At 39.5% G+C, this 19242-nt stretch overlaps 1 protein-coding gene across 1 annotated transcript in view; it reads left to right on the top strand.

Annotated features, from left to right (window-relative positions):
- The window catches only part of LOC150087761 (transforming growth factor beta receptor type 3-like), a 371467-nt gene that overhangs the window by 237265 nt on the left and 114960 nt on the right, over positions 1–19242 (top strand). The window contains exon 5 of the mRNA XM_090369867.1: positions 16992–17163. Coding sequence (XP_090225993.1) covers positions 16992–17163 — 172 coding nt within the window. The remainder of the gene's footprint in view (positions 1–16991; positions 17164–19242) is intronic.

The following is a 19242-nucleotide window of genomic DNA, read 5'->3' as shown; positions in this document are numbered from 1 at the left end:
GGGGGGGGAGAAAGATCATGAAGTATATTGTTAAGGACACAAAACAGATCCACCTCTAAAAATAGAATCCTAAAGAGATTACAACATATGTTTGTGAAAGCAAAGCAAAGCGTTGCTTGACCGATCTAGTTAACTATCAGATATTAACCATCAATCTGATTAACTATTATCTAGTCAAACATCCACTTTGATATTATTGTATCTAAACTTTTCTTGTGGTGCATTATGGGAGGTTATTGTATAAAGTGAAGAAAATTGGGATTACAGAGACGTACCCTCCCTGTAATCTGAATTACAAGATATGGATCCTGTAATGGATCGAAGATAGGAGGCAAAAGGTGGTCATAAATGGGTATTCTTCAGATTGGACTTTACGTAGCGAGTGGAGGCCTACAGGCAGAACCTTAATTAGGTATTTCTGTGTCCCGGACAAAATAAAAATTTGGCTGCCCCGTCGCCCCATAAATATAAACATAAAAACAAATCAATGAATAAATATATAATTATGAAATACTGCAAAATGCGTGTCGCGCTTACTTACTTTTCCGCATTTCAAAGTTAAAAATAAAAATAATAAATTATTATTAAATCCTATATTTTGGCGCTGCTGATATTTTAAGGCTTTTTAGAGAAAGCTAAAAAGAAGGCATTTTGACTGCAAAAGTGCATTAATCATTGTCTTTACGAGGAACGCCTTGTAAGGAGGCGAGATTAGGGTGTAGTAGTCCCAAGGAAATGAATCAAATAAATTACTGAGATAATAATAACAAGAAACAGAAGAGAGAAATATAAAACCTTAAAAAACAGATCTCATGAAGTTTACCTTACGGCAATGTATTTTTGTTTATTTAAGTGTTGGCTGAGGCGGTAAGTCTGATACAGTTGAAAAGCAAAAATGAATTTTCTGTTTGCTGGATGAAAAATCCAAGTTTCCGGGAGAAACTACCCTCAACTGAGACCGTCTAACTCGGCCACGTTGTGAAAAAGGCTCATAAAAATTCTTCTCGTCATCGACGGGACTCAAACTCCAACTCTTTTGCACCCGGTTTGGGGAGGATAGTGATTCTACCAACTGTGCTACCCACGACGGCTTAGCAGATGTGTCAAAAGACCCGCTTTCGTGCATCATTTGGCTTTACTAATACTGAAATAAAACTGGTATTGAAAGGTTGGTAATGAATTTAAATAATATCGAGACAGCAAGCTATTTCTAAAAAAATTGCCAGAGTTGTCCTTACGAGAAACGCCTTATAAACAGGCGAGATTGAGGTGTATTAGTAGTCCCAAGAAGATGAATCAAATGAATTTCTGAGGTATTATTATTATTATTATTATTAATATCCATATGATGCAAGGAAGCCTGAGGCTTATGCTGCACCAGGAAAAAAAAAAAAAAAAAAAGTTCCCGAGTAACCCTGAGTGAGAGAGAGAGAGAGAGAGAGAGAGAGAGAGAGAGAGTCAAAAGTAGAAGGGAATCACCAGGAAAGAGAAGAATGATGATATCCAGCTCAGGACCCTGGGTGTGCCAAGCCCATACTCACCAGATGTGAGCCCCCGGGGTTATTAATAAGACAATAAACTGAAGACAGAAATATAAAACCCTACGCAAAAGATAGATCTCATGAAGTTTACCTTACCTTTTAGCCTTTTAAATTTGGTATGAAAAAATATGCTTAAAGTTTATTCCTTACTGTTTGAGTTAAACGGAACACGAAACAAAGATTTAGCATACAATTCTAATTACTTGAAAATTTAACAAAAATCGATGGATAGTAATTTCGTTAATGTGTTACGAAATGGCGTGGTGTTTCTTAAAGCTGAGCAGAGCATCTAGAGTTTATTATTTTGTTGTTTTTTAGGAACTGCTACATTCGCTAAGGCTGGTTAATTTATTTCCTGAAATAAAACATCACCTTTACAAATTTAATTTAAATTCTTAATCACTCATGTGTTTTACAACAATAAAAGTAATCATGAAACAAAATTTCTAGTTAAATTATTCGCGATGCATTTTTAATTAAATCTTTCGTTTGACATCCAAAAACTAATCAAGAAAGTTGCAACAGAAATTGTTATACATTAAACAGCAATAGCTCAAACGTTCGAGGATGTTAGAGTATTCTAAAACATTCTTGTAGTAGTTCTAAATGCATGCATGTAATCAGGGGAAAAAAAAAAGTAAAATATTATCCAATACACGTCGGTTTAACTTAAATGTGAAACCAATGTGTGCCCGCATACTTTTTGATGGTAGTATACTTTATTCTTGCTTGGAACAGTTTGGTGCTTCCATTAGCACGAAATATAGCGAAAATAGCATGAGTTTATGGACCCTGGTGTCGGCAATGCAGGCTGATGGGGCTGGTACAATGGTGTGGGGAATGTTTTTGTGGAGCATATTGGCTCCTAGATACAAGTGGAGCAATATTTGGATGCCATGGGTTCTTCCAATAGGATAATGTTCCTTCTCAAAAGTCCAAAATTGTACAGAATTGATTCCTGAAACATGAGATTGAATTTAGTCTGCTTCGGTGGCTTCCTCAGTTTCCAATTAGTACCTTTTGGATGAGATGGAACAAACCCTTTAAAATAGATTCACAGCTGTGAAAAGCAGGTGAATCAGCATGAACCAGCATCATCCCAGTGGAATGCATTCGTTGAGTCCATGCCACAACACTGTCAAGTCCAGACTGGACCGAGGACTAACGGGACACCTATTATGTAGGTGTACCTAATAAAGTGGACACTAAGTATATATGGATCACTATCCCAATGCTTTCATAATTTTCATTGTTAGTTGGTTGGCTGTTTTAGGCACATCAGGAACTTAAGCCATATTGCCGTCTGTAAACTGCGTGTGTTTTGTTGTCGATTTGCTATTTGCTGGACCAAAAAACCTGAGTTTCCGCGAAGAAAAAGCCATGTCTGAGACCGACTAACTCATCCACGTTGTGAAAAGATCCATAAATTCCTCTCGTCATTGACGAGATTCGAATTCAGGTCTTTTCCATCTTAGTGAGGAGAACTGTGATTATACCAAACTGTGCTATCCACAAGGGCGATATTTTCATGAAACATTGAGTTGGCTTTTTATGAAGAATGGGTGAATGTGTTTTGTTTTTTGTTTTTTGTTTTCTTTTTTGAAAAATGTGTATTGCAGCATTTATTACAGACTAAGTTTTATCAAAAGTGAGCGCTAGCATAGTTCTCGATATCATTGAATTAAAGGATTTATGGAAACAAAAAAAAAAAAAAAAAAAGATTTCATTTGCTCACTTGAGCTACTAATAACGATAATTATTACCATCTAATCTAATTGACAGTTTTAATGATTCGTCGTCTGAATAAATCAGGGAGTGGATAAACTAAATTTCACAATGATTCGCAATTTTTTGTAGCCTCAGAAAATTTTAATATGTTTGCCATGGTATAAAGCTATGAGTAATACAAAATTTGTATGTAACATTAAGCAGTCAGTGCAATAGACTTATCTCTGAAGAGGTTGTTCAATTCAACTCCTTGCTTTGTTCACCAATTTATTGAATGATTGAAATCCTTCATTACGCTAATTCTCATCGTATATTAAATTCTCCAGAGAGAGAGAGAGAGAGAGAGAGAGAGAGAGAGGGAGAGTTTAATATGTTTCTTCGATATTGAGCTTCAGCGAAAAACTTAAGTGGATTTGAATTATAGACATTTATGAAAGTCGTTAACTTGTTTGGGTATTAACGGAACTCAAGCTTCTAGCTTAATTTTCTGTTTTATTTCTTTCTGCTGGTTGTTAAGTCACTTAAATTTGTAATGTTCAGTAAAACGTAGCTTAGGCTCTTTGAAAAATTGTAGAATTTATACTCTGCTTTAAATTATACGCTAGGCGTATTCTTCCTTTTTCTATCCCTCTCAGAGTTAATGATAATATTAAAAGCGATGCAATAAGTTTCTTTTGGAACTTAACTAAATTCTGTACCTCATTGGCCATTTTCGAAATTCCACTTCCTTAAGTGATAATAACGTAAAACCTTATTCTGATTAACTCGAACATTGCAGGATCTGTGCTGAAAGTTGTGTTCGAATGTTTCCAAGTCATCAAGTGTTTCCCCCCCTCCAACGTTTCGTGTAGTAGTATTCTTCAGCCAAAAGATTTATTTATTTTTGTAATTTTGCGTCACCCACACAGTTGTGCCCAGGGTTAACTGTCCCTCCCTGTTTCCTCCATCAATACACCTCTGTTGTCCTTTTCTGATGCTCGTGCCAAAAGAGAAATAAATATTTCAGCTTCTATCGCTGTGGTTTTCTATGCGAAAATATAATATTTTGGACTGCTTTCTCCGTTTAACTCTGACATGTTCAAAACACCATTTTTTTTTTTGAATACCTGTATTATGCCGTGACTTATTTTCTATTCTGTTTTGTTAATGAGGAAGTAAAAAGTTTTGACACTTCACTAACACGAGTGAAGCTTTTAACTCCAACTGTCTGCCCCTGATTCATAAATGTAAACATTTTCTTCTTGAACTAGCAAACCTCTTGGGCGAAAATAAACAGATTTTTCACAAAGAAACTTTAATTTTCGTCCACTCGAAATACTGTATGGGCAAAATTTCAGAAAATGAAGATAAAACGTTTTTGTCAATTGCGTGTATTTTATATTCTTGCCATTTTGGGGTGAGAGGCGAAGCAAGATTTCTTTTATATTAGTAAATTAACTAGAAGTTAACCGATTATATGTAAAATAGGATGTTGTAGTAGGGTTTTAGGAGAATCAGCAACTAAGACCATATTGTTCTACGTAAAGTGTAAAGTGTATTTAGGGTCAAGCGGCACCATGGGTTTCCCCCATCTCCGCGTAGTTTACATTGTGGGTGAACCAGTTGACTGGAAAAGCCAGAGATTTAAAAGTGTATGGACTTTGTATATATTTGATGCCTTGTACCGTTGTTCATCTGGTCATTTAGCCGCCAGACCCCTACTGAGGCCCGACGTTGTCCCACTTTAGCCCCGTGGAGGCAGACCAGGTACTCACTAGTATATAGTTCACTCTGGCAGATCCTGCCACCTAATTTCCTAAGATTTCAGTGGCTAGGACCTTAAAAAAAAAAAAAAAAAATCGCGTACGCGTCGCGGGGAGCGCTAGAAGTCCAAAATGTTGGGCAAAATTAATTTAGATTGGTGATTTTAGATTGTGTGGGGCGTGTTCACGTTGCTATCAGATAGAGTGGGGTGAAGGCTGAAGACTGTGGGGGGGGGGGAAATAGACAGAAATATGGAGCCGAAAGGGAAGGCAACTCCAGTTTACAGTGGGGCATGCCCATGCCCCACCATAGGGAAGAAATAGAGTGGCACTGTCCCCTCCCCACCTGCCAGGAAGAGGTGAGACAGTGAGCCAGACAAGAGAGCTGGCTCAGGTTGCCAATGTGGCCTGTGTGCATGGGTGGGAGCAAACCAGACCGCAGGGTCAGGTCTGCACCATCCAGAAAAACTTGAGGCCCAGCAGAGGCGATCCAATGTTGGTTTGGCTGAACAGGTTGTGCAAAATGTCACAGTTGGGAGTCATTCATGGGACTGTTCGGTAGTCAATGTTCTGGGAAGTGGAGTTTTCTCACTTCTCATAAGAGTTCCAGTTTTGTCTTGCATGAAGGATCAAGCATTCAAACCTGACATCTCTTTGGGGGTCTCTGAGAAGCTTTGTTTGACACATCTATTCGAAGTTTGCAGGCAGAGGAATGGTCAAGCGTCTAGCATACAGGTTCTGGGCAAACTTGGTGAACGCTATATATGAGGCTTCATCTTCCAGTAAGTAGTGTTCCTGGTTTTTGGGATTAAGGCGCACTTGGATGATTAATTCAACACGAAGATCTTCATAAAATTCGCAGTCATACGTCTGGTGTCCCCAGGTCTCCACAGAGCCACATGCACACATTGGGTTGTTTTCGAGTCCGAGAAGGTGTAATTTGTGGCGGATCGCTCCATGTCCTGTTAGGAGATACGTGCTGTACAATCCAGGGCAAAGCCATACTGGATACTGTGGGTATATTTGTTGTAGATCGGGGAGGAACCTCCGCGTGACTTCCCCTTTTGTGGAGGTCGTCCAGCGCTGCTGCCATATCGATCGCAAATAGATCTGGAGTCTTTTCTTCTCCACTGTCCGATTTGCAGTTGGGTCTGTGGTGTGATCCTGGAAGGTAGTTGGATTTCCGCGTCTAAGCTGCTGTAACATGCCTAGGCGAATCACTTCAAGATCAAGAGGGAGGGTCCCAGTGAGTACTTGCAGCGCATGAGTAGATACAGTGCGGCACGCTCTGGTGAGGGTTAATAAAATCGGTCGGTGAATGATGTTGAGTAGCCGACGATTTACCGCCGTAGAGGCCTTATGGTGCCAGACACCAGAAGCATATGCAATCGCAGGGATGATGGCTGCTTTGTAAAGTATTGCAAGGATTCTTCTTTTCAGCCCCCAGTCGCGGCGGGTAATCCTGGCAAGCATGGCAGCATAGTTTTTCATTTTCTTCTGGATGTATTTTAAGTGGGGTGTAAATGATAAATTTCGGTCCAGGATCACTCCTAGGTACTTGAGTTCTGTGGCCAACTTGATCATTCGGTTGTAGATTTTTATCTGCGGTGGTCTGGTAGGAGTTAGATATCCCTTTAGTAGGATAGATTGGGTTTTGGTGGCAGAGATATTAAGGTGATGAGTTTCGGTCCACTCTCTTAGTGTAGAAAGTGCTGAGTTGGCAAGCGTTTCCAGTTGTGCTCTTGAATCAGCAGAGAGGATTAGGGAGAGGTCATCTGCGTATGCGAGCGCTTGCACACCCCCCCCCCAGTTCCAGGGAGAGGAACTCATCCAGCACGTAGTTCCAAAGGAGGGGACCCAGTACAGAGCCCTGAGGGCAGCCCCTGTATACCTGACGTTCAACCTTGCAGTAGGAGCCTGCACTAGGACCTTCCAATTGTTCAGGTAGCTCTGAATGCATCCATATAGGTTTGATGGCAGGTTGGCAGCTCTTAGTCTTGCGAGGATGCTCTGCCACCAGAGGGCGTCGAACGCCCCTGCAAAGTCCACAGAGATGAGGAGAAGGTACTTTCGTTGGCAGTTTGACGCGGCATTCATGATATATTCTAGTGCATCCAGAGTGGATTTCCCCGTTTTGAATCCGAATTGTTTGTCTGTTGTTAAATTTGCTGCGGTGTAATGTACTTCAAGCCTCTGTCTAAGAAGTTGTTCCAGGACTTTGCTGAGTACAGACAGGAGGGATATAGGTCGGTAGGACTCCGGTATATGTTGCTGCTTTGATGGGTTTTTTATGATTAATTTTATGCTGGCTACCTTCCAGTCCGAGGGGAACTAGCCCTGACGAAGACAGTGGTTATATAAGTCTAACAGCAAGTTCGGGACATACTCGGCCACCTTTTTTACCAGTTCTGGTTCAAGCATGTCCAGTCCTGGGGTTCTTTTGTTTTTTATTTTTTGTATGGCAGTTTGTAAATCTTGCAGAGTGAATGGTTGTTCCACTCGGGCCGATTGGTAGGTTTTGTTGGCGTGGCACAGCTGATGCTGTTGAGGTGTGTTGTCCTCTTCGATGGGTTTGAAGGTGGCATTGAGAATGTTGTTGACGGTGTCGTGCCAGTTTTTTGTCATGGTGCCTTGTGGGGTGATGGTGGAGGGCGTGACCTCTCCCCTTGGTAACTTGTTTGTGGTTATTCTATAGATGATGCTCCTTGGGTCTGTATTGCCGACTGTGGAAACCAGATGCTCCCAGGACAGTTTCTTCCGCTGCCTGATCATCGCAGTGTAGTTATTCCTGGCCTCCCTGTATTGTTGTTTGAGGGGTTCACCCTCAGGAGGAGGCCAGGACCGTCTGGCTCTTTGGAAGGCACGTCTTTTCCTGTTCATATCTCTCCTAAGTAGGTCAAGTTCCTGCGACCACCACGGCACAGCGCCTGGCCGGGGGGCCCTTCTCCGGATCGACTGGTCCGCTGCTTGTAGGATGGCATTAGTGACAGCACGCTGGTGTTGATCGGGGGTAATTGCGTGTGTTCTGTGGTCGTTTTCTGTTTGCTGGAAAAAATCCAAGTTTCCAGGAGAAAACCATGCTGCCCTCGACTAATTCAGCCACTTTGTGAAAAAGGCCCATAAAAATTCCTCACGTCATCGACTAGACACGCACTGAAGTCTTTTTCCACCTGGTGTCTGGGGGTGGGGGGAGGACGGCTGTAAAATGGGAATCAAGTTTAAACCATTTCGAAGTTCATTGAATTAGATTTCTGTTTCACAACCTGTAGATTGTTTAGGTTCTTTTTCTGCTACCCGCCACATTTTTAGTTTTTGTTCTCGTAAGACTTCCAATTATAAAATTTTTGTTCATACTCTGGTACTTTAAACAGCGCATACGGATTGTAGGGAGATTTCAGCAGCATAACACCAGATTTTATTAATAGTATTTTATGGAAATACAGTATACGCAGTTACCGATTGGGATATCTCTCCCCCCCCTCCCCCTTTTTAAGTTGATGTCTCAGCCATAAATACGAAAAAGGTTTGCATTGGCGCTTAACACACAAACCTAATAGAGAGCATTTCTCTAGCTATCGCGCGAGACATTTGTGTTACAAAGCCACACAATCATGTCAATAAACTTTTGGTTTAAGAAATAAACTGCTTACTTAAGCAGTCAGTACTACGAATTGGGTGGGCGAAAGATATACAGCATGAGAGAGAAGAGGGTAGTTAAGGAATAACCATCAACCGTCTATAGAATTCTTTTATTGTAACTAACCTGTGTTCTTCTATTTTCTAACGTATGCTTAATCGTGTGTGTATCGTATTAACATGTCATTGGCAGATAAAGTCGTGTCGACAATGCCACCTGGCCCCAGAAACAATCCAACACATCACTGTGGGACGCAGGGTGATCACCTGGACGGAGTATACTCATATAGACACGACTAAACAGTTGATCAAAGAAAGTGTACCGTATTACAAGTACGAATCCCAGGACGTACTATAGACCTTTACTCACAAGTTATCTGATCGACATGGTGGTGCCCAACACTTGCAACCTCCAGATAACCTACAGAAAAGATTAGGAAGTACACGGACCTGAGGGCAGGAAGTCAAAGAAATATGGCATATGTAACAAGTAATAACCGTCCCGATCACCGTCTCCACCACCAGCATGGTGCCAAACAGCCTTCACAAGAACCTAGCAGCAATAGGCCTCCCAGAGAATACTTACATGGAACTCCAGAAAGCCGCAATCCTGAACATCTGTAAGATAGTCGGTGTACTTCGATCAACAGTAATAATAATAACAGTAACCAAACACAACTAACCACTCTATGCATTTGGTACCAGTACTCGTCACGAGGTGGAAAAACCACGTAATGAGAAAGTAATAATACATAATAATAGTTGTTCAATGAATCTTCTGGGGACATGACTCTTTTATCATACTTCTATCTAATCGTCGACCAGACTATAATTGATCTTTTAGGATATTTTTTGTATATTAAATTACAGTATATCCCTATTACAATCTGGTCGGTGATTAGGCAGAAGTGACACTTAATAATAATATCCATTTCTGCTTTGGACTAGCCCAAACTCTGCTTTGATCAACTCGGCAGGTAATTTGTACACTGTCGAAGAAAACTTCATAAGACCAAGGGTTCCGTTTATCCTTGTCTCTCCTATTAGCGAGAATATGAAATCGGGAGTTTCACTAGCAACGTACCAGAATTTTTTTTTTAATAGTATGAGTATTTCATGATTGTTCTAATTTAGGACACGAATAGCTCATTTTACGTATCCTTTGAGGAACTTTTACACTTCATGTTTTTTATTTATTTTTTGGTGGTACCCCAATTTGGGCAGCTGTGGATATGGCACCACTGGTATAGCCCTTTCTCCAGTTGGGTTGTGGTTCTTTTACTTCTTAGGACAGACAAAGATTCTAGGGCCCAACTCTTGGTGGTTAGAGATATAATTTTTTGTGGCCCACCTCCCCATGGTGTAAATGACCATTGGGCAGGCTTTCCAGTTGATCGCTTTCCTGGTGACAGAGGCCAGAAAGAACTAAACAACACACACACACACACACACACACAGTTTCTGTATCTTCACAAGTACCTGAATGGAGTTGAACTAACGCTATGGAGCCACCGTACATAAGGTACTATGCATGTCTACATACATCCCATTAACTCCAAACCACCACAGAGCTCGTAAAAACTGGTGTCATGAGCATGTGACTTGGAGCCCTAACAAAGGGGGCACACTTCTGTTTTCTGAATCCCGTTTTAGCCTACAAACAGATTCTAGACGTTATTTTATCTGGAGAAAACCCGGAATGCATTACCATCCTTCCAATATCAGAGAAAGGGACATTTCCGGTGAGACTGTGCTCTCGTTTGGACGAAATAATGACCAACTGTCGCACCCCTCTATGTGTTTGATAGGGGTATCGTAAAAACACTGCGGTACGGAGAACGAATCCTCGAACCCTATGTGCGACTTTTTAGGGGTGCGGTTGGCCCAGATTTTCTTTTCATGCATGGCAACGCCACTGCTTATAGAACTCAAGTGGTGGAGGAATATATTGAAACTGAATATATCCAACGACTGCCGTGGCCAACATGATCACCAGACTTAAATCCGATTGGATATGTGTGGGACACCCTTGGGCGAGCATTGCACGCCGACAGCCAACTCCTCGGTCGGTCACTTGGTGACTAAAGTCTGTGCCCGTGAAAGAATGGGATTTGCTGCCACAGGATCTTATAGGCACCCTTATATTGAGCATGGTTCACCGCTGTCAAGCCTATTTAGCCGTTGGAGGGTCATCATACGCTGTACTGATGTCATGTGACCATATTTTCGAGCACCTTGTATTGACTTCTATAATGTGACCTTTTTGGTAATTTTTATATAATCATTATAAATGTCCCTTATACCTGTCCGAAGTTTCTCGCTCTCTCTGCATTTCATCGTTAGTCTATGGTGCACCATAATTTTGTCGAATTTTGTCCCGCTTCGTCGCAAGCTGCACGAGTTGTACAATTTTTCTGCGTGTTCTGTTAATTTTGTCGAGCAGTGTACTTCTAGATGAATACAAATCTTTTTAGAACTTTCCTTGTAAAATATAAAATCAACCAATCTATAGATGGCAGTATGATCAGTGCCTAGCAACTACATTCGCTGCAACCATATTAAATAAAATAAAATAAAATAAAATAAAGGGAAAAAATGACAAGCATCAGTGGCTGCATAGCGCATGACCATAACATGTTACCTGAAACATAATGTAAATTTTTTAAATTTTAATCGATATATATATTCCACTACAGTAACAAAGCTCTCTTTATTTTATTTTTGAAGTAATCATAATAAATATTATTATGATTATTTGTTTATGTCCAAATAACAAAACATCTGTTCAAAAAGAGAAGTCGAAACTTCAGCTGGAAATAAATTTTTACTACAATTCGGTAGATGTTAATAATTTCCTTGAATCAAAATATCTACGTATACAACCTTAGTCCAGAATTAAATTAAACCAACTGATATATATCGGGAGCGCGTATGGACAAAATTCTTTTTAAGACCATTCGACAGAAAAGAAGTTAGAACGAAGGCGGAACGTATGGAAATCAATAATCTAAACGCTAGCAATTTTAGCAATAGAGAATGGAATTCATCATGAGCAGAGGTGCAGTTGTATGAAAGAGCGTTTATCACTTTTTTTCATATATTGGCTGGAAAAGTGGAAAGAATTTAAGGAACTAATTGGAAGAGGATTTTTTTTGTCAAAGAATGAGATTTTGGGGCTGCAGTCAAAGCGAGACGCGTGATTAAGCCATTCGTTCAAATATAAGAAGGTTGAATTTAGGTTTCGACCAAATTCTTTTTCTAAACTTCATTTTTAATCTCACCTTTTCAACTTCTGACTTCTTTAAGCTATTGAATTCAATCTCGCTAGTTTATAAGATTTATAAACATAAATCTAAGTGTGATTTCTTGAAGAACCTGTATTTTTTTCTGCTTTATATGAAATAGCCTAGATAGCTCGGAGTTCCACCATGCACAAGTTTTTACCGATTCAAAGCAAATTCTAGGTGCAGATAGCTTAGCATTGTATAACATTTCATAAAATCTCCAGTTCAGACGTTGAGAATAAGATTTTCACTTCACCTAGAATCATTATAATATCGAAAATAAATTGCATTCTCCCGCTCTACGTAGGAGGCATATTTTGCAGAAAAATGATCCTGGATTGATGTGAAAATGACTCCCCTGGCGGCAATAAAGCCTTACCCTGAATGCACGCCACATTCCAAAATGTGGGGTTATGGCGAGATAATGAAATAATCGATAGTGTTCATCTCTCTCCCTGCAATTGCCGATTCTCATTATTGCCGTGTTCGCGTAGCCGCTGAAGAAATTATTGTGGTAGCGAAAAGCAGTATTCTCCTCACAGAGTATAAGGTTACATTGGTTCATACCATTACCTTCGAGGAATGTACGGATCTTGCTGACCACCGAAGCTACAATGAGTGAAAGCAGAGAGAAATAATAGTTATTTTGTTGATATTGGAAAGCACTAATTCACTCTGTATATCGTTTATTTAATCGGTACGGAATTCTTGAATTGCATGTCGCTAGCTATTTTATGTTTCACTTGACAACACACTCAAGTTTCATATTAAAAAAAAAGTTATGTTTGAAAAGCTGAGAGGGCGTTGAGTTTTTATCAGAATTATTATTCCTCCCCCCCCCACACACTTCCTTCCGCTGAAAGGCCAGAAATCAGTAAACTTGTAAACATGGTATAATAGCTTTCATGTACTGTATACCTTTTCTAAATAATAATCTAATAGATTAAGATCAAAACATTTATTTTGTTTTTATCAGCTTTTGGCAAAAAAAATTATGCTCTTTATCTTTTCAGGCTTCACTTGTCAAATTATATAAATTTTCGAAATATTTTTTAGCAATTTTATATTTCTGTAATTTTACCACTTAGACAAACGTTGTTATGCACCAAGACCACTGTAGAAATAAAATAGGGGGGGGGGACTTGCATAACTAAATGCAACAAATAAATGAAACATTAAGGTTATATACTTAAAAATAGTTTTGCTATTTGATCTCCAAGATACCCCATGTTCAAATTAAAATTAAGTCATAAAAATAAATGAATAAACTTTATAATATGAATAAATTAGAAAATAATTTTATATATTTATTATTTTTTAAAATTTTAATTGGAATGTTGGGTGTCTTTGAAGTGAGGTACCAAAATTGTAGCTTGCCAGTTATAACCACAAAGTAGCATTTATTTGCTTATTTAGTTCTGTGGTATAATTAGTTTTATTTCTACTATTTAACTTTCTGATTTAACTATAATTGTGTCCGTGGGCAGGAGCAGTAGTGCATAGCACACACTTTTAGCATTAGTAGAGGCATCAGCCAAAAAAGAAAAAAAAAAACCCACTTCCACTTCACCCCTCCGTTCATTCGAAATACCTGTCCAGCTGAGCCTTAAATTTATTTAGGCTATCAACTTCCACGACAAGGGATGGAAGTCTGTTCCACCAACCAACTATCCGCTGGCTAAAGGCAAATTTCCGCACGTCTGTCCTACATCTGTCTTTCCTCAATCTGAATTTATGCCCTCTCAGGTGATTATTCTGAGCAAGAGGAAGAATCCCATCAGCATTGAACATGCTCAAACCATTCAAGGCTTTATACACCTCTATAAGATCACCTCGCTGGTGCCTAGTCTCCAGACACTGTAATATGCAAAACTTAAGCCTTTCTTCGTAAGAGTACCCCTTTTTTCCATTCACTAATCTTGTTGCCCTTCTCTGTACCCGATCCAGCAGCTCTACATCCTTCTTGAAATGAGGCCTCCAGACCTGTATACAGTACTCAAGGTGTGGCCTGACCATTGCCTTATACAAGGGAATAATCACCTCCTTATCCCTGCTAGAAACATTCCTGTATATCATTGACAAGACACCATGAGCTACTCTTGCAGCCCGTCTGCACTGCTCAGAGAACTTCATATCTGCCTGCACAATTATTCTCAGGTCCTTTTCATTCTCTACCACAGAGTTGATACATTGCTCTGGGGTTGCTGTTTCCTATAGGTAGAACTTTACATTTGTCAATGTTAAACTTCATTTGCCACTCTCAGCCCAGCTGCTCAACCTTTCCTGATCGTTGCAGCAGCATAGTATCAGTAGTGTCCTTGACAACCCTGCCAACCTTTGTATCATCTGCAAACTTGGACATTAAGCTTGATATACCATCATCAGTATCATTTATAAATACAAAAAACAATAATGGACTCAACACTGAACCCTGAGGGACTCCACTAATAACATTAGTCCACGATGAGCAGTGTCCATTGATTACCACTCTCTGTCTTCTCACCCTCAACCACCCCTTTATCCATAGCAGCAATTTGCCTCCAATGCCACACTGCTCCAATTTGTGCAGCAGTCTTCCATGTGCAACAGTATCAAAAGCCTTTCTAAGATCCAAGTATATAATATCAAAGTTATTCCCTGCATCCAGTTCTTTTGTGACTGCATCATAGTATCCAATCAAATTGGTCAGGCAAGACTTCCCCTTAACAAAACCATGCTGTGTCCGAGCTATAACTGAAGTCTTGTCTAGATGATCCTGCAGTGCTTCTTTAACCAGTGCCTCCATTAATTTTCCTGGAACAGAAGTTAAACTCACAGGTCTATAATTACTTGTGTCGGCCATTGATCCTCCTTTGTGAAATGGGGTCACATTTGCACATCTCCAGTCTGTGGGTACCTCCCCTGAGTCCAAGGAAGCTCTCATAATTATGGCTAACTGATTGCTTACTTCCTTTGCTGCCTCCTTTAATATAACTGGATAGATCCCATCCACCTCAGGTGCCTTTCTTGTGTTTATCTTCAACACTTTCTCCTCCACTTTACTCTCAGTTATTCAAGATTCTCTAGCTTACTGCCAGTTGAATACACCTCTAGCATTCCCTCTCGCTGAATAACTTCTCTGGTGTGAATGTCGATGCAAAATATTCATTTAGTTTGTTAGCTACCTGAGCAGGATCTTCAACAGTTGACCCATTGATATCAAGTGGACCAATCTGATTCATTCCTTTTCTTCTAGAGTTTGCATAAGTAAGGAATTCTTTGCTGTTTTTCTTTGCATCCCTTGCCAAAGATTTCTCGTAATCTGCCTTTGCCTGCCTAATCTCCTTTGTAACTTGGTTACAGATAAACTTGTATCTATCATAGGCATCTGTGTCATGTGTTAATTTATATGTATCCCATGCATTTTTCTTGTCTGTCATATGTCTCATTAGTTCATCTGACATCCATTTAGGCCTAAAACCTTGAACAATATTTCTTAATTGGTATGTAAAGCCTTGTAGCTTCCAAGGTAAGTTCTTTGAATGCTTCCCATTTTGAATTTGCTGTTGGTAACATCTTCAGTTGGTCCCACTGTATAGAATTGAAATACTGTCTCAGTCCATCGTAGTCACCTTTACGAAAGCAATAACCCTTCCCTTTACCCCTAATAGTAGTTACCTCTTTGAGTAAATCCCACTTCAGCACACTGTGATCACTGCCACCTAGTGGTTTATTTATCAGATTCTTAATGCACGAAGAATCACTACTGATTATCATATCAAGAGTATTACTCCCTCTAGTTGCCTCCCGCATGCTGATGTAGAAAACAATCATCCAATAAATCCACGAAAGCCTAGCTAGTGTGTGAGTGACCAACGCACAAATTCCAGTCAATATCTGGGAAATTAAAATCCCCCATTATAAGACTCTCTGATTTACTGGCCCACTCTATTTCCCTGTACAGTTTCTTATTATACTCATCAGAGTCATTAGGCCTATAGCACACTCCTACTCTCAATTTTGATCTCCCAATGCTTATGTCAAACCAAACTGACTCGACACTGCACTGTCCAGCGATGTTGACTGTCTTCACTTCCTTGGATTTTATGTGTTTCTTAAGTAATAGCATAACCCCTCCTCCTTTCCCCTCCTGTCTATCCTTTCTGTAGACGTTGTACTCTCCAAATTCCAGTTCTGCATTCCTTATATCTGTGTGACACCACGTCTCTGATATCCCAACAATATCCGCCTTTGATGCTTTGAGAAATACCTCAAATTCATCAACCAGGGTTCGAGCCTGTGACTACCAAATATGGAGGATGTGGAAGGTCAGGGAATGACCACCGCATGTCCTCAGCCCGAAAAAAGGTGAGGGTTGGCATCAGGAAGGGCATCTGGCCGTAAAAATTGCATGCCAAAACAATAAAAACGCTGACCCCGTATAATAATGGGAAAAGGCGAGGACAACAAAACACAACATTTAACTCTAATTGTGTATACAGTACTTTACCATACACCCCCATGGGCTCACATCTAGTATGGGCTTGGCACACCCGGGGCCCTTAGCTGGATATCATCATTCTTCTCTTCTCTCTCTCTTTCTCTGGATAACTCGGGATTGTTTTTTTGGCTGGTGCGGCATAAGCTTCAGGCATGCTTGCATCCTATTGCTAATAATAATAATATTCCATACAGTGTAATTGAGTTTGCCCTGTGTTTGAATAAACAAATTTAAAAAATGTAGTCAATTAAGTCTTTAATTTAATAATGTAGTAGTATTTAAAAATAAATTTTCTTAACATAATATATCTTCCTTATGATGCAGCTGCATTATATAAGTAATTGATTTGTATTGGACTCTGAATCTGTTAACTTTAACAAAAGCAGTTTGCAAATGGATGGATTTAGTGAAATTGAATCAATGAAAAATGAGCTTATTGTAGATTTAATAAGCCAGAAACACATCAGTTTTAGATAGAAATTTTAAAACAGTAATAGATTAATTATTACAACCAATTAAATGAATATAGCATATAAAAAAAATAAATTATCACTTAATTTACACATTATTTCTTCCTTAGGTAACCAGTCCTTCTCATCTCATTCCTAGTCTTCCTTGGCGAATTGATATTCAAAGGAAAGAACAGTTATCCTTAAGAAGATTGTTAAATTGGGTGCGTCAAGAGTATGGTGCCCTTACTTCATTCTCCCGCATTCCTCTGGCAAATAAGATCACTTTACTTGTTGGAAGTGGTAATTAGCTTATTTATTTTTAGAATATTTTTTTTAGCTTATGTTACTATGTTATCCTTTAATTACACAAGTTAACAAATCTTAGCTTTTTCTTTTGGTAACATATAAAGACACTACTTAACTAAAACTTATATACCAGTGTTCTCTCCAGAAAATTTTGCCATCCCGGTGGCATTATGAAGTAGCCAGGTGGGGAAGTGTAATACTTTGTAATATTATAAAATTTTCTGTTATTTATAAATGTGACTTAAGTGAACCAGAGAAAAAATTAATAGTAGTAGTAGTAGTAGTAGTGGCATGTGATGCAAGAAAGCAAGTGTATGAGCTTATGCAGCATCAGCCAAAAAAAAAAAAAAAAAAATTTACAAAACAATTCCCTCTAAACGTTTGTCCAGTTCCCCCTTAAATTTATTTAACCTATCAACTTCCACAATGACAGATAGAAGTTTTTACCAGCAATTAACCACCTAAAGGCAAATTTCCACACATCTATTCTACGTCTGTCCTTCCTCAATTTGAATTTATGCCCCCTTAGGTTCGTAATCTGAAGAAGTGGAACAATCCCATCAGAATTGAGCATACTCAAACCATTCAAAGCTTTATACACTTCAATCAGATTGCCTAGTCTCCAGCCACTGCAATTTGCAGAACTTAAGCCTCTCTTGGTAAGAGGATCCCTTCATTCCCCTCACCAATCTTGTTGCCCTTCTCTGTACACGCTCAAGCAAATTTACATCCTTCCTAAAATGAGGCCTCCAGACCTGTTGAAAGTGTGGCGCTATGCTGCTGCAACAGGATCTGGAAAGGTTGAACAGATGGGCTGAGAGGTGGCAAATGAAGTTTAACATTGACAAATGTAAAGTACTACATATGGGAAACAGTAACCCCAGAGCAACGTATCAACTCTGCGGTACTACACTGATAGTGGTGGAGAATGAAAAGGACCTGGGGGTAATTGTGCAGGCAGATATGAAGTTCTCTGAGCAGTGCAGACGAGCTGCAAGAGTAGCTCATGGTGTCTTGTCAATGATATACAGGAATTTTTCTAGCAGGGATAAGGAGGTGATTATTTCCTTGTATAAGGCAATGGTTAGGCCACATCTTGAGTACTGTATACAGGTCTGGAGGCCTCATTTCAAGAAGGATGTAGAGCTGCTGGAACGGGTACAGAGAAGGGCAACAAGATTAGTGAATGGAACAAAGGGTTGCTCTTACAAAGAAAGGCAAAGTTTTTGTTTAAGTTTTGCAAATTACAGAGTCTGGAGACTAGGCACCGGCGAGGTGATCTGATAGAGGTGTATAAGACTTTGAATGGTTTGAGCATGCTCAATGCCAATGGGATTCTTCATCTTGCTCAGAATAATCAGCTCAGAGGGCATAAATTCAAATTGAGGAAGGACGGATGTCGGATAGATGTGCGGAAATTTGCCTTTGGCCAGCGGGTGGTTGGTTGGTGGAACCAACTTCCATCACTTGTTGTTGAAGTTGATAGACTAAACAAATTTAAGGCTCAACTGGACAGGTATTTCGAGCGAACGGAGGAGTGAAATGGGAGTGGTGTTTTTTTTTTTTTTTTTTTGGCTAATGCTGAATAAGCTTGCTTTCTTGCATCATATGCCTCTACTAATGCTAATGCTAAAAACAGTGTTGTAGAAGTACCGTGATATATATGGGGGATTGCCTGTATATCATTGAAAATACCCTATGACCAGCTCTGGCAGCCTGTCTGCACTGCTCAGAAAACTTCATATCTGACTGGACAATTACTCCCAGGTCTTTTTCATTCTCCACTGCCCTTAGTGTAGTACCACACAGTTGGTATATTTCTCTTAATTTTTATTCAACAAAGGTTCCATCTTTGAATTTTGGAAGGTTTTCCTTTAAATAGTGAAAAGCAATTAAGGAATAAACAGAAAAAAACACAGAAAAAAAATTAAGAAATAAGCAGATAAAAACTAATAATAACTAAGAAGAAGGGTATCTAATTTCTATAGCAGATGTGGCAACTAAGTCAACCAGTATACTAGTTTTGGTTTCATCAACATATTGTTTACATGGTACTGAAACCAAAACTGACAC

Source organism: Mastigoproctus giganteus, chromosome 3 (genome assembly GCF_048544385.1).
Source record: "Mastigoproctus giganteus isolate SK-2022 chromosome 3, ASM4854438v1, whole genome shotgun sequence".
NCBI lineage: Eukaryota > Metazoa > Arthropoda > Arachnida > Uropygi > Thelyphonidae > Mastigoproctus > Mastigoproctus giganteus.
The sequence above is the reverse complement of the archived record's forward strand: the minus strand, read 5'-3'. Positions and strand labels throughout refer to the sequence as shown.